At 45.5% G+C, this 15,053-nt stretch overlaps 1 protein-coding gene across 1 annotated transcript in view; it reads right to left on the bottom strand.

Annotated features, from left to right (window-relative positions):
• The window catches only part of LOC147418680 (protein ROLLING AND ERECT LEAF 2-like), a 47,966-nt gene extending 33,504 nt beyond the window's left edge, over positions 1-14,462 (bottom strand). The window contains exon 1 of the mRNA XM_086505396.1: positions 13,513-14,462. Coding sequence (XP_086361522.1) covers positions 13,513-14,350 — 838 coding nt within the window. The 5' untranslated portion in view covers positions 14,351-14,462. The remainder of the gene's footprint in view (positions 1-13,512) is intronic.
• Between the last annotated feature and the right edge of the window lie 591 nt (positions 14,463-15,053).

Below are 15,053 nucleotides of genomic sequence, written 5' to 3'. Positions count from 1 at the left end.
AAGGTGCACTGCAAGTTGTAGGAACTTCTGTTGCCTCTTCTGCCAGAAAGTGCTAGCGCTAGTTTTCTTATATATTAACTTAGCAAAGTTGCCCTACCCAATTTCCCAACAAAGTCACTTATTAATAACAAGTGAAAAATGGATAAAATAGGGAAAATGGGTTCTGTGCACTGTAAAATGCTCATGATGGGTCCACATGCACATAGGGTTGGATGGGTTGGATGAGCACGTGACAAAATTACAGCCTGCTATGTTTTTCTGCAGGTTTAGGGTTTTGCACCTAAACTGCAAGACATTGCCAGGGGAGCCTCGGGAAAGCCGTGGGATGCTTAAATAGGGCTTTGGGCACCTGACAGTGACAACACACGGAATTACAGCATGCTGAAATTGATCTACAGCTCACAAGAAAGCCTCCATACCGCAAGGAAAAGTGTCCTTGACGTGTACTTTTGACCCACAGGGATTTTTGCCCCGTTATGCTGGCGAAATTGGGTCAAAAACCTGCAATTACAGCCATGGACAGTTTTGGACAGCTTGGTGAGGATTAGGTGGAAGCGTTTGGATTGTTTATTTGCCAGGGGAGCCTCGGGAAAGCATTGGGTGCTTGTACAAGATAATTTAGAGAGATTTCCCGCGAGGAATCTCGTCTAATTCAAGGGGCAAGTGACCCTACAGGTGCGAGAGCTCCAGGGCTATCCACAGAAGTGATCGGCACGCGAATCGGAGCGCAAAACAGAGAATTCAGCGTGCTATAATTTCTCGCCAGGTTTTGTAAATGCTCTAAAGTGTCACTGTGTGCTTGGGATTTTGTCCATGGAGACTCCTAATGTGTTTATGTTGCCGAAATCGGATTACAGTAGAGGAATTTCAGCCCGATAAAAGTGGGACAGCTTGTAGAAGTTTACAAGTTTTTATCAAGTTTAATAAGAATAAAGAAATACCATAAGGGGCACCAGCCTTTGGGGCCTACAGGGTGTCGCTGTCTGCTTGGTAACGCTCTAGCTACCAAGTTGTGAAATGTCTTGAAGTGTTGAATTCCAATCACATGTTTATTTGCAAAGTTTCTCTGTGTCCTAGAGTCTAAAGTAAACGGGTGAAAGCCAAAGTCTATCGCCCTACGGGCCGGTTCACCACACACACGGGCTTCGTCCCGAGGGTACTCCTTCATCCCCCGTTATGGAAGCATCCATGATAGCGGTGCTACAACACCAACTCCAAGAGACGCAATGACAACACGTTGAGTTGCGTACCACGCAAGTTCTGTTAGCCAGTATTGTAGGAATTGCCATGCGTAGAGCTTTGTCACAAGAGATTGAAGGGACAAGCATAACACGTGCAAGATTTTGCGGAGTCGTGCACGAGTATTCCACAATAACGGGTCTTCAAGAGACAATACATGATGCTTTAGTTAATCCGAAAGAGATTGTGCTTAGGGGCGATTCAAAAGAAGTTTCGCCCGTGGCCATGAGCACTTTGTCTCTTCAGTTCCATCCCGACCTCTTCAAAGGGGAGAAAGAAGAATGTGAAGAGACCATTGTTGATTCATGGCCGACCAAATAGACAGCCTACTTTGATCTATATCACTTCATTGATGCCCAATGCATCAATCAGATAAAAATCATGCCTTAGGGCAAGGCTTACGCGTGGTGGGCTTGTTTTTTACCTGATTCAATAACTTGGGCAGACTTCCAGACAGTCTTTCACACTCGCTTCGTGCGAATGGATAAGATCGAGTGTTTCAAGAAGTTGTTCAAGTTGGAGATAGGCAAGAAGACCCTGGACGTTGATGCTTACTCACAGGAATTCAAGGATTTCGTCCACAAGACGAAAGCCTTGGAAGACCAGCAGCTCATCTTACAGATGCTCTATCTCTTCGGATTGCCACCGGCTTACCGGAATGAGGTATTGCGGCATCCAATCACATCACTAGAGGACATCATCAAGTACGCGCAGAAACTACGACAAACTTAGGCCATATCTGGAGTGGCCCGGTGACGGGAGAGACCTCTTATCGTGGTGCCTCCTCATCAAAGTTCGAACGCTTCGCCATGAATGCAACCGTCAATCAATGTACTAAAGGCACGGAAGAAATTTAAAGACAACGGCCAGAACAAGTTGTCTAGGATCGAGGATGAGAAGAAGATTCGCTGCCACGATTGTCATCAGACCAGCCAATTCCGTGGAGACAAGGATTGCCCGAAGCGAAAGAAGAAGCCAACTACCTCCGCAACAACAAAGACTTCGGTAGACGCTATCGACGAACCGTGTACTTTTGTCTTGTTTTCGTCCAGAGATTTTTTTCTCATGTAGGTGCTCGTAGATGCCGCAGTTGTTGCGTACATAAGGCCATTTTTTGGCCCGCACGGTCTTCTCTATGTCACAAGGGAGATCAATGGCCGAAACGTTACGATTTTGTTCGACAATGGCTCTACTCAAAAGTTTATTTCTTCTTGTGTGGTATAAGATCTTAAGCTCCAAACCATTTCCGCAAACCATCCATGTTTGGTCCGACACGCGGAAAGTCAAAGCTTAGATCAGCACATGAGGTCATACCGCAGATTGACCTCCGCATTCAGCACTATCGTGAAGTCTTCCGACTTTTGTATCATGATGTCCTTGATGGTGTGTATCATGTAATCGAGGGTTTTTTATCCTCCAAAACCACCGATTTTGATATAAACCTTATTTGGATTCTGTTTTGATGGAATTTGTTGATGTGTTTCCGTAAGATTTACATGATGGGCTTCCACCGTCTCGTGGGCCAGGTCTTGATCACAAGATAGAGCTTTTGCCTAGTAGCCATTTCGTCCCCCGGTAACCTTATTGGTTTAGCCCGAAAGAGGAGGACAAGATAGCTAGGCAATTGCAGCCCTAGGTTTATTGAGCCTAGTAACTGTCCGTGGGGTGCTCCTGTTCCCGCCAAAAAGGACGAGAAATGAGCTTCTGCGTGGATTACAAGGATCTCAATTAAGTCACTGTCAAGAACAAGTATCCGTCACCGAGGATGGATGACCTCATGGATCAACTCTCGGTTGCACGATATTTCACCAAGATCGATCTACGACCCGGATACCAGCAGATACAGATACATCCATGTGATGCCCCGAAAACCGCATTTCGTACACAATATGGACATTATCAATTTTTGGTCTCTTACCTTTTGGATTGACCAACGCTCTAGCAACTTTCCAGCACATGATGAATGATTTATTTCGTCCATATCTGGGAAAGTGCAGTGACGTATTCCTTGACGATATCCTTATTTATAATCGGACACTCGAGCAACATATGCATCATAGCGTGAGTTCATCTATTAGGTGGACCAATGAGCTCGATCGATGTTTCCAAACATTGAAGCGACTCGTTACATCTACGCCAATGTTGCAAACCGTGGATCCGAATAAGCCCTTTATGGTGGTGACGGATGCCAGTGATTACGCCATAGGTGTTGTCCTCTATCATGATAGCCAACCTACTGCTTGAGAGTCCCAAGGTTACGGATGTTTAGACACGCTACTCCACACAGGTGAAGGAATTGTTGGTGGTCATTTATGCTTTGAAAATTTGGTGTCATTATCTTCATGATGCCCATTTCGTTGTATGCATTGACCATCATTCACTGAAATATCTAAGCGATCAACCTGACCTTCGAGGACAAAAGGCCAAGAGAGTTGAACCCATGCAGGAGTTCGATTTGGAGATACACTACCGTAAGGGTGCCACCAATACTATGGAGGATGCCCTTACTAGGATCTCAAAGGTGAATGCTCGTTCGCTTATTGACATTTCAAATCATTTCTTTCTCTCAAAGGGCGTTTCCAGACAGATGCTCACTTTCATGAGATTTGGCAACAAGTCCAAGAGGAATTGTATAGCCCGGAAGGCAATGGCGATCCGGACGCCCGTAGGCTGGCTACAAAGAGAAAGGTAGTGGAGAAGTATTCCATCTAAGGTGGATACTTTTCAGGCAAGGCAAAGTGTGTGTGCCCATTGACAAGGATATCCACAAGAAAATATTATTGTCGGACACCCTTGGTCAGCCGGTAATTTATTGGCCGCACATGAAAACCTTCGTCGTGAGGTATGTGCGGCAATTCGTGCAATATCAACTTAATAAAGCTGAACGTCAAAGGCTTGCTGGGCTTTTACATCCACTGCAAATTCCCGATAAGAAATGGTCTAGCATTTCTATTGTCACGTGACACATCCCAACCCTATGTGTCCGTGGACAAGCTACACCACAGTAGGGTTCAGTCAGATCAGTCGAGTCTAGATTAGCAGTGATCTGGCACTTTTGTGAGTCTATTCGTAGACCGTGCATGCCCAGTCACTTAGCATAGATGCATATCCTCCGGTTGCACACAGCATGATCATCGGAATTCCCATCAGAATCCATTAGCATCAGTTAGGGGAATTTTCCAATGCATTTAGCCTATTTTCCTATTTATTGGGATTTCACTTATTATTTTTAAGTGACTTTCCAACAAAAGTAGATAGGGCAATTTTGCTAAGTTAATATATAAGCAAACCCAAGTCAGCACTTTCTGGCAGAAGAGGCAGCAGGAGCACATGCTCAGCAGGAGCACATGCTCACATGCTCTTGGGGGGGTTCTGCTGAGAAGTTGCTAGGTTGATGGTTCTGCTTGGGGGGGTTCTGCCTAGCGTTTTTGGAGCAAATCCATCAACCTAGCGTTTTTTGCATGAAGAACCAGCCCTGGCGTTTTGTACAGCAGATCAGCCCGGCGACTACAGCAAACAGCAGATCAGCCTAGCGTTTTGCCTTTGCAAACAATCGGTGTCAAATTTACAGATTTTCAGCCCTAGCGTTTTTGCATCTGCTACAAACCCTAGCGTTTTGCAGATTATCCGCGACGGAAGGTCAAAGAACATCAGCGTTTTCAGTTTTCAGACCTTAGTACCCGCAGATCAAGTCCCTAACCTCGCAGATCTCACCTTCCCGCGGCAGTTCCTCGCCGCACGGTCAGTTTCCGCAAGGTTTACAGTTTCAGCCCGGAAAACGCAGATTTCAGCACCTGCGTTTTCAGCGCGTCATCGTCGCATCGTCGTCATAAACATAGAGTCAGAATTCAGCAGATAGATCATTTGCAGAAGATAGCCATTTTCAGCCTCGAAAACGCAGCCAAAACAGTCATTTTCAGCCACCGAAATAGTCTCGAAATTCAGCAGTTAGAAGATCCCCGATTCAGCCATCAAGTCGCCGTCGTCATCATCGTCGTCGTCATCGGCATAGTCCCATTGCATCAGTCCATTGCATTCGCATTGTACGCTTTTGTGCAATCAAAGTAGACCACTCTCGCCAACGAGAGTGGGGCCTTCGGAGGAGGGTTTTACAAACCTCTCGGTGTCGTATCTCTTCTCTCTCCTTCTCTCAGTCTCATTCACTTGCATGCACAATATCCACTCACTTTGTTCGTGACCACACCACTCTACAAGACGGAAAGCTCTCTCTTTCCCTAAGAACTAAAAAGAACCTTGAGCAATAAAGATCACTAATCTTGAGAAAATACAACATTCATTCCGCTGCACCTAACATTGGTATCAGAGCTTTAGAAGTGTTCTGCATTACTCAAGGGAAGAACCACAAGAATTTTTTTTTGCTTGTTGCAATCGCACGAACCCAAGTTTACTTGGGCGTGGCGATTCCTAATCGTGTTTTGTTGAAGAGTGACAGGAATCCCAAGAAAGAAGGGCTTGTCCAGCCTCCCCTTGTGTCTCTTTTCACTCATTGAGAGCGGACCGTGCACTTAGCGGCCGGCCAATCGACGTGAGGTGGGGAACAGCAACCTTGGTGTGAGCGCAAGGCCGCCAAGGGGTGCGCCCGCAAAAAAGGGTAGAACTCGGGTGAAGAGAAGATCCTTCTCCAACGCGATTTGCAAGCGAAAGAAAACCTCAAGAACCCCAAGAACCCAAGACCCTCAAGAACCAAGAACTCAAGAACCTCAAGAACCCTAGATTCTCACGAATCAAGGACCCCAAGAGCTCAAGAACCTCAAGAAACCTAGATTCTCACGAATCAAGGACCTCAAGAACCCAAGACCCCCAATTCCTCGCGAGCTTAAGACCCCAAGATCATAGTGCATGGTCGTCACCCGAAGCGGCATGGATACTTTGCCTTCAGGTGATGAGCATGAGAGAGGCGACGAAGGATTCTCCCCACCAGGAGGTTTTTCCAACCCTCCCCCTTCGCCATCTACGCCAGACCTTATGGAGGCAATGATGAAGCAAATGATGGCCATGATGGATCGACAGGACGACAAGCGCTTTGCTCAAGAGCGTGAGCGCATTGCTCTTGCCGCAAAACAAGAAGAAAATCGACTTGCTTTCGAACGCGAGCGCGATGAACGCGAGGCTCAAAGGGAGATTCGTCATCAAGAGTTTATTTCCCACATCCTAGCCTCGAAGACCGAACCACCCGAAGATCGTGGAAGTTCGTTCAGTGGCGCAAGCCACGACGCGGATTCCAACCATCCAGTTACAGAAAAGTTTACTTTCAGTAAGTATGACGGTAAGATGGATGCTACAGTGATTCATTCTTGGTTGCATCAATTTAATGCTTATTTTGCGACAACTAAGAAGACAGGGAATAGCAAAGTATTGACGGCAGCTATGTATCTTGCCGGTGATGCCATCAATTGGTACCACGCATGGCAAGAGGCACAGCTAGCCGCGCACCTAGAGGCAGCCGACGATTTCACGTCCCTTTCTTTTAGTTGGGCTGATTTCCAAGACAAGCTCAAGGCACGGTTTATGCCACCTCAGTACCTCGCACGATTGAAAGACGATTGGCACGCTCTCAAGCAAAATGGTATGCCAGTTATGTCTTTTTCTAATCGTGTTTTGCAGCTAGGTACCCAATTACGCACGTCGGATGATGAACGCAAAGAGGCTTTTCTCTTTGGATTGGACGAGTATATCAAGTACGATGTCGAGGTATTCGATCCAATCAATCTCAACAAGGCGGTAGCGATTACTCTCGCACAGGAGATGAAGCACAACAAGGAAAAGCCTAAGGAGAACAAGACTTCCACAAGTACCTCGCAGACTCCTCAGAACGGTAAGAACGGTAAGAATGGTAAGAATGATAACTCTTCTAACCAATCTTCCAACAGTATCTCAACAAAGAATTCTTCCAATGAATCTAAGGGTAAGGCTAACACAATTGCTAAACCTAAGCTTACTCCAAATGAAAAGGTAGCACAAGGAATTGTAGGAGGTTACATCACTTCGGAAGAACAAAGCACGTATTCTAAAGAAGGTCGTTGTTTTCATTGTCACATTAAGGGTAACAAGAAAAGAACATGTCCTAAGCTTGAACCGAATGAATCTAAAGAACCCACAGCACCCACTACATCTGTCAATGCAATGAATGATAACACGATTGTGCCCAAAGTTTCTCAGGACCCTCCCATTGATGATTCTCTCATTAAATGTTATGGTCGTCCGTCGGGGCACCGTTTTGTCATATTGTTTGACCCAGGTAGTATGCATGATGTGATCAGCCCCTCTCTTGTTGAGAGAGTCCGCCGCCTCGAAGTTAGTCCGAGATCTCCTATCAAGGTCTCTGGCTTTCCTCCTGGTATGGACGCTCTCATCACGAAGGAGTGCCTTGATGTGTTGTTTACAATTCAACAGACTGCCTTCACTAGAAGATTTGTTGTTTCTCCTCTCTCAGGATGTGATATGATTTTAGGCATGAAATGGTTTCGTGAAATCAACCCTCTCGTTGATTGGGAGGCTAGCACTTTAACTCTCAATGCCAAAAGTGATTCTCCTACTGTCTTTCATGGAATGGATACTTCTCCTTCTCCATCTCTCATTGCTAATATGCAGGACAAGATTGAAAGAATTCGAGATAAGGAGACTCTCTCAGTCTCTTTTTCTCCACAACATGACACAAAGGATTTGCATGATTATGCGAAGCATGATGATTTGAATGATAAGGATTTGCATGATGATTTCGATGACAAAGACAAGCATGATGACTTGCACGAAGATGATGTGATTGATGATGTGTTAGTTGATGCTTTTTCTAGCGAAGCTAACCTCGTTGTAGAATCGATCAATCACCAAGAATCGATCTTGGCTTTCGAGTCGAGGTCCACAGATCCCCCACAAGAAGATTCGATAGATCCCGAAGAAGCGATCTTGGCTCTCGAGCCTTGGTCCAAAGAACCATCACAGGAAGTATTATGTGTTAGCATGATTGATACGCACGCATTGTTCGAGTGTTTCACTCGCGAAGGTTTCCTGTATTTTAGTCAGCATCGTTATGTGATCCCTTTTCCTTGGCATGACACAGTTTCTAACAGATCACATGATAGTATGAGCACCAAGCATGGGCATTTCCATTGTGATTTGCCAAAGTTGATTGATTTTGATCAAACAGAAAAGATTCGACCGCATTGTTTGCATGTGTTTGATGAACGGGTTGTCACTCCGTCTCTATGTTCATCTACATTGCATACACAGTCTTTAGAGAAGACACGATTTTTTTCCTTCACTCTACATGGAATGGGTATGTTCATGGTTTGTGTTGGAGATGGTTTCAAGAATTTTCAGCCATGGAGATTCTTGAAGACGAAAGAAGCAGGACTCTAGACGAAGTTGAAGCATCAAAGGAGCCACAGAAGACTTTGTGTCGCTTTCGGCGCGGCCCAAAGAAGCAAGCGTTGCAGACCTTTATGAAGTTCAAGTACCGCACGACCCACACATCAGAGTGGGCCGGCGAAGAGTCCCTTCCAGGATTCCGGATGCTATTGGCGATCTCCCTCGACGCCATACAGTTCGGTACCAATACCTCACTTTGAAAAGGAGGGGATGTCACGTGACACATCCCAACCCTATGTGTCCGTGGACAAGCTACACCACAGCAGGGTTCAGTCAGTTCAGTCGAGTCTAGATTAGCAGTGATCTGGCACTTTTGTGAGTCTATTCGTAGACCGTGCATGCCCAGTCACTTAGCATAGATGCATATCCTCCGGTTGCACACAGCATGATCATCGGAATTCCCATCAGAATCCATTAGCATCAGTTAGGGGAATTTTCCAGTACCTTTAGCCTATTTTCCTATTTATTGGGATTTTCACTTATTATTTTTAAGTGACTTTCCAACAAAAGTAGGTAGGGCAATTTTGCTAAGTTAATATAAGCAAACCCAAGTTAGCACTTTCTGGCAGAAGAGGCAGTAAGAGCACATGCTCAACAGGCAACTTCTCAGCAGAACCCCCCCAAGAGGCCTAGCGTTTTTGGAGCAGATCCATCAACCTAGCGTTTTTTGCACGAAGAACCAGCCCTGGCGTTTTGCACAGCAGATCAGCCCGGAGACTACAACAAACAACAGATCAGCCTAGCGCTTTGCCTTTGCAAACAATCGGCATCAAATTTACAGATTTTCAGCCCTAGCGTTTTTGCATCTGCTACAAACCCTAGCGTTTTGCAGATTATCCACAACGAAAGGTCAAAGAACATCAGCGTTTTCAGTTTTCAGCCCTTAGTACCCACAGATCAAGTCCCGAACCTCGCAGATCTCACCTTCCCGCAGCAGTTCCTCGCCGCACGGTCAGTTTCCGCAAGGTTTACAGTTTCAGCCCGGAAAACGCAGATTTCAGCACCTGCGTTTTCAGCACGTCGTCATCGACATAGAGTCAGAATTCAGCAGATAGATCATTTGCAGAAGATAGCCATTTTCAGCCTCGAAAACACAGCCAAAACAGTCCCGAAATTCAGCAGTTAGAAGATCCCAGATTCAGCCATCAAGTCGCCATCGTCATCATCGTCGTCGTCATCGGCATAGTCCCATTGCATTCGCATTGTACGCTTTTGTGCAATCAAAGTAGACCACTCTCGCCGACGAGAGTGGGGCCTTCGGAGGAGTGTTTTACAAACCTCTCGATGTCGTATCTCTTCTCTCTCCTTCTCTCAGTCTCATTCACTTGCACGCACAATATCCACTCACTTTGTTCGTGACCACAGCACTCTACAAGACGGAAAGCTCTCTCTTTCCCTAAGAACTAAAGGAACCTTGAGCAATAAAGATCACTAATCTTGAGAAAATACAACATTCATTCCGCTGCACCTAACATCTATGGAATTTGTAGTTGGGCTGCCCCGGACCAATCATGTCCATGATGCCATTTGGGTCGTCATTGATCGACTCACGAAAATGGCACATTTTATTCCTATTCGCACCACCGAAAGGTGTTAGGTGCAGTGGAATGAATGTTGTATTTTCTCAAGATTAGTGATCTTTATTGCTCAAGGTTCCTTTTAGTTCTTTAGGGAAAGAGAGAGCTTTCCGTCTTGTGGAGTGCTATGATCACAAACAAAGTGAGTGGGTATTGTGCGTGCAAGTGAATGAGACTGAGAGAAGGAGAGAGAAGAGATACGACACCAAGAGGTTGTAAAACCCTCCTCCGAAGGCCCCACTCTCGTCGGCGAGAGTGGTCTACTTTGATTGCACAAAGGTGTACAATGCATATGCAATGGACTGATGCAATGGGACTATGCCGATGACGACAACGGTGATGACGACGGCCACTTCATGGCTGAAACTGTGATCTTCTATGGGCTGAATTCGGTGGCTGTTTCGAGGCTGAAAATGACTGTTTTGATCGGGGTTCCTGCTGAAGGTGAAAATGCTGAACTGAAAGGCTTCTTTGGCTGCGTTTTTAGAGAGGTTTGCACCTGCTGAAAACGCTGTATAGGCTGAGGTATAACTGCTGAAAAACGCTGGGCAGCAAGCACTCAAAAACGCTGGTCTGCTGAGGAGTCCTAGCGTTAGTAAAACGCTGCAAGGCTGTGACAAAAACGCCAGCAAGGGAAGGAAGATGGCGATGTCTGCAAGGGGGGACAAGCGCCAGAAGGTGGAAGCTTCAAGGCAATGGATCTGCTCCTAGCGAAGGAAACGCCAAGGGGATGGTGAGAGGTATGGCGAGGGTCTACTGCTGGGGGGGGGGGGGGGGGGGGGGGGGGAACTAATAAGAAATTGCCTGTTGAGCGGGAAGCTCCTGCTTCCTCTTCTGCCAGAAAGTGCTAACTTGGGTTTGCTTATATAAAAACTTAGCAAAATTGCCCTATCTACTTCTCTTGGAAAGTCACTTAAAAATAATAAGTGAAAATAACCAATAAATAGGAAAATAGGCTAAATGCACTGGAAAATTCCCCTAACTGATACTAATGGATTCTGATGGGAATTCCGATGATCATGCTGTGTGCAACCGGAGGATATTCATCTATGCTAAGTGACTGGGCATGCACGGTCTACGAATAGACTCACAAAAGTGCCAGATCACTGCTAATCTAGACTTGACTGGACTGATTGAACCCTGCTGTGGTGTAGCTTGTCCACGGACACATAGGGTTGGGATGTGTCACGTGACATAAGGAGTCATGGGTTAGCTCAACTCTTTGTGGAACACTTCTATTCTATGGTTGGCCCAAAGAAATTGTCAATCATCGTGATTCTAAGTTCACTACTAATTGCTAGCAAACGGTTTTCCAAGAATTGGAATCCCACTGGTGCATATCCTCCTCACATCATCCTGAGTCTGATGGAAAGATTGAGCGCACGAATCAAACAACGGAGGATATGCTACGAGCATATGTCTTCCATCGTCAATCTGATTGGCAATGCTATCTCCCACATACTGAATTTGCTTATAACAGTACTGAGCATTCGGCAAGGGGCTATAATCCCTTTATGCTTATGTACGGTTATGAGCCGAAACCACCGATCGCTACTAGAATCAAGAGTGTTAAGATGCATCCCGTAGCCAATTTCTTGCACGACATGCAAGAAATGCTACTGATCGCTCGGGAGAGCATAAGCACAGCTCAAGATCGAGCTACCTTTTATGCTAACCAGCATCAGCAACCTCGAGAGCTCTAGGAGGGGATGTGGGTGTACCTAAAGGTACCGAAGGACTCTAAAATAATATGTATCGGACCATGTTCTAAGTTATCTTCGCGATACCGTGGACCATTCCAGTTTATCAAGAGGATTAGAGGTATATCCTACAAACTGGATCTTTATGATCCATCTTGTGTTCCACATTAGCCGCTTGCGCTTGGGACAGAATGAACAAATGATTCCTCTGGAGGAAATCCCGAGTTTGGAGAATACCACTCGTTATATTCCACTTGAACCCGAATTGGTTCTTGATCAAAGGTTCAAGCGGTCTCGAAAGACTTCTTACCCCGAAATTCGATCAAGTCAAAGCATTGACTTGAGACGAGTACTACATGGGAGTCGGTAAGATCATTGAAGAGTCGTTTCCCCAGTTTCATTACCGAGGCTATTGCTGAGGACAGCAATTAAAAATAAAGGGCGAAGTGTCATCCCCAAACATCAAGATGGGCGCCTGAGCTATGTCCGGCCAAGAGTGAACATGGCCATCTTTTAAGTGAGTCCTATAAATAGGACTTGGGTCTCAATTGTGAGACACTTGTGTGATCACCACACTTGGACTCAAGGCCCTTGGCAGCTCTACCCAAGATGGAACCCAGTTGGGGACTAACACGGGAAGGGAAAGGAGGGAGGGGGTGGGGGGGGGGTGGGGGGGGGGGTTGTTGTTAGTGATGTTAATCTGCCCATTGTAGTACAATGAGGGAGGCCGAAAGTGTAGCCAACTGGAAGATGACGCCAGGAATGATGATGGAAGATCATGGCGGATTTGAGCAGTTGCACAAATGCACCCAACGGTTAATGCTAAAACTAGCTTAGCCATCCACACCGCAAAACCTTAAGGTATTAGAGACCTTGGTCCTCCGGTCTAGCCAATTTATACAAGCCTTGTTACAAGGTGGGCTTACCCCACAAATCAATCTTAGGTCCAAATATCATCAATAGGCAAATTGGTCCAAGGATGTCCCAAAGACACATTTCATATCAAAGATGGACATTACTTCCTGACTTTTGAGTTAACAGACACTCCCGCGTCTTTTTAGAAAATGATACAACACCCCTGTCTCATGTAAGGGAAAAAGAGGTTGTATACAAAACATCCCAAGGGTAATTTTTCCCATGCAGAGCTACCTATTGTACCTCAGCGTTATCACATAAAATGGCTAAAAGGGCTAATTGAGCACACCATCTGCCAAAAAAGAAATAAGTTGAGCTTTATTGCAAGTAGTTGTTGAGTATGCTCAAAAGAATAAGGAATTGATGCGAAAGGCATCAAAAAAATAAATACCAGAAAAGATCCAAGATGATATCCAAACAAAACATTCGTTGTCTGCTTGAAAGTAGTGGGACCATCAAGTTAGACGAAAGAACGAAACTGAGAGATTTGTACAAAATGTGAGATTTGTACAAAATGCCCGTAGGTAAGCCCTACAAAATAATTTAGCATGAGATGCCTATTTTTTAACATGCCTATACATTTAGTTATGTGTAGTTTCGGCATGAAGCAGGATAATTTCAATTATCACGAGCAGAGTAGAAACTAGTAGTACAATTATCCTCTGGGTGCAGCTGGGATCGTCTGTGCTTACCAGATCTTTCATCAACAAAAGGTATATGATGATAATCCCTTTGAGCCTCTAACATCTGACAGACCTCCCTCCCTGCTTCATAGCTTTCCAAGAAAAAATCATCTAGGAGGCGCAATATTGTTCCAAAATCCTTGTCAGATTTTCCTGACCTCCGATATACAGGCATTTTAGTCTGCTTTCTTACCTCTCTGTCAATTCCTGACGTATCCTCAAGACCTGCCTTGACTTGTGATGCAGGCATTTGCGTCTTGGACTGCTCTTGTTCAACATCATAATCCAGATCACTTCTTGTCTCCATACCAGAGCTCTTCGGTTCAAAATCTTCAGTATCAAATGTGCTTGCTCCAGGAATTGAGATGTTATCAAAAAGAACAAAATAGGGTTCAGAATGTGTGGGCTTATGCTGTGAGTACCCTGGGTCTTCATCAGAGTCTTCCTCCTCGTCTTCACTGAGAGCCTGAGGGTGAGTGGCAAGAGAACCTTTAGAAGAAGCAGTCATGATGGGAATAGGGGGCATACTGGCAGCACGTGGCAAAGGTGCTCGACGCCCTGAAAAAGGGTCCTCTGGAGGCTGAGGTGGAGGAAACAGGTTGGGAACAGTGTGCAGTACTTGGTGGTGAGAAGCAGAGCTGGTCCCTGTGGATGCAACTTCCTTGGGGACCTCCACGTCCGCAAACTGTCTGATGGCTGCTCCCGTGCTCTTTAAAGATTTGGCATACAAGGCATTGGCTGCTGCAAATGCGTGTCTATGTGTCACTGTCTGCTTCATGTAATGTTTGCGAGCCTTGCAGCGCTTCACTGCTACCTCTGTCTCAATTTTGGAGCTAGCGCATCCCATGACGTGCGCTCTCTCCAGGGAAGCATGAGCCGATCGACAACGCAAGGTCGACAGTAAGGAGGAGGAGCGGGAGGGGTTGTTACGTAAGTATATGGCGATCGGCGCCGTCTCTGGAATGCTTCCATTCACATTTACGAAGTACACGTGTATGCTGCACCATAAAAGTCAAAGGCCCCAAGTCTTTTTTATTGTTCTTTTAAAAGGAATTCCCTGTTTAAATTTAAGGGATAATTACCAAAAACCCCTATAATTTGACAAAATTCCCAATATACTCTCCTATTTTCAAAATTCCCAACCTACCCCTCCTGTATGTACTCGCACTGTAGCCCTCTTCAAACATTGCAATGCGGAATACTTTTTCAAAGCTGCACTCTCGCTTGTATTTGTTACATCTCAATAGCGACAAATCATCATCATGCGGAAAACCAATCCCTCCAAATCGTTTGATGGTAAAATGCCCTCCCACAGCTACAAAATCTTCAATCAAAGAGGATGGATTCAGGCTTTCAAGGAAAAGGGAGTTGTTAGTGCAGCTTTCTCCCAATTGTTTAGCTAGCGTACTCCAAAACGAGGCTATTATCTGTTGCTCTTCACTTTGATGAGGGTCTTCAAAGTTTTGGTCAGAAGCAAGATATTTTTGTCGCATCCAGCTCGCTTATTGGAGCCGAAGCATGGTTCATGACAGTGAGCAAAATTACAAGGA

The sequence above is a fragment of the Adiantum capillus-veneris genome, chromosome 29, assembly GCF_014529385.1.
Source record: "Adiantum capillus-veneris isolate H3 chromosome 29, ASM1452938v2, whole genome shotgun sequence".
Taxonomy (NCBI): Eukaryota; Viridiplantae; Streptophyta; class Polypodiopsida; order Polypodiales; family Pteridaceae; genus Adiantum; species Adiantum capillus-veneris.
Note: the sequence above shows the minus strand (reverse complement) of the source record. Positions and strands in the feature narration are given on the sequence as shown.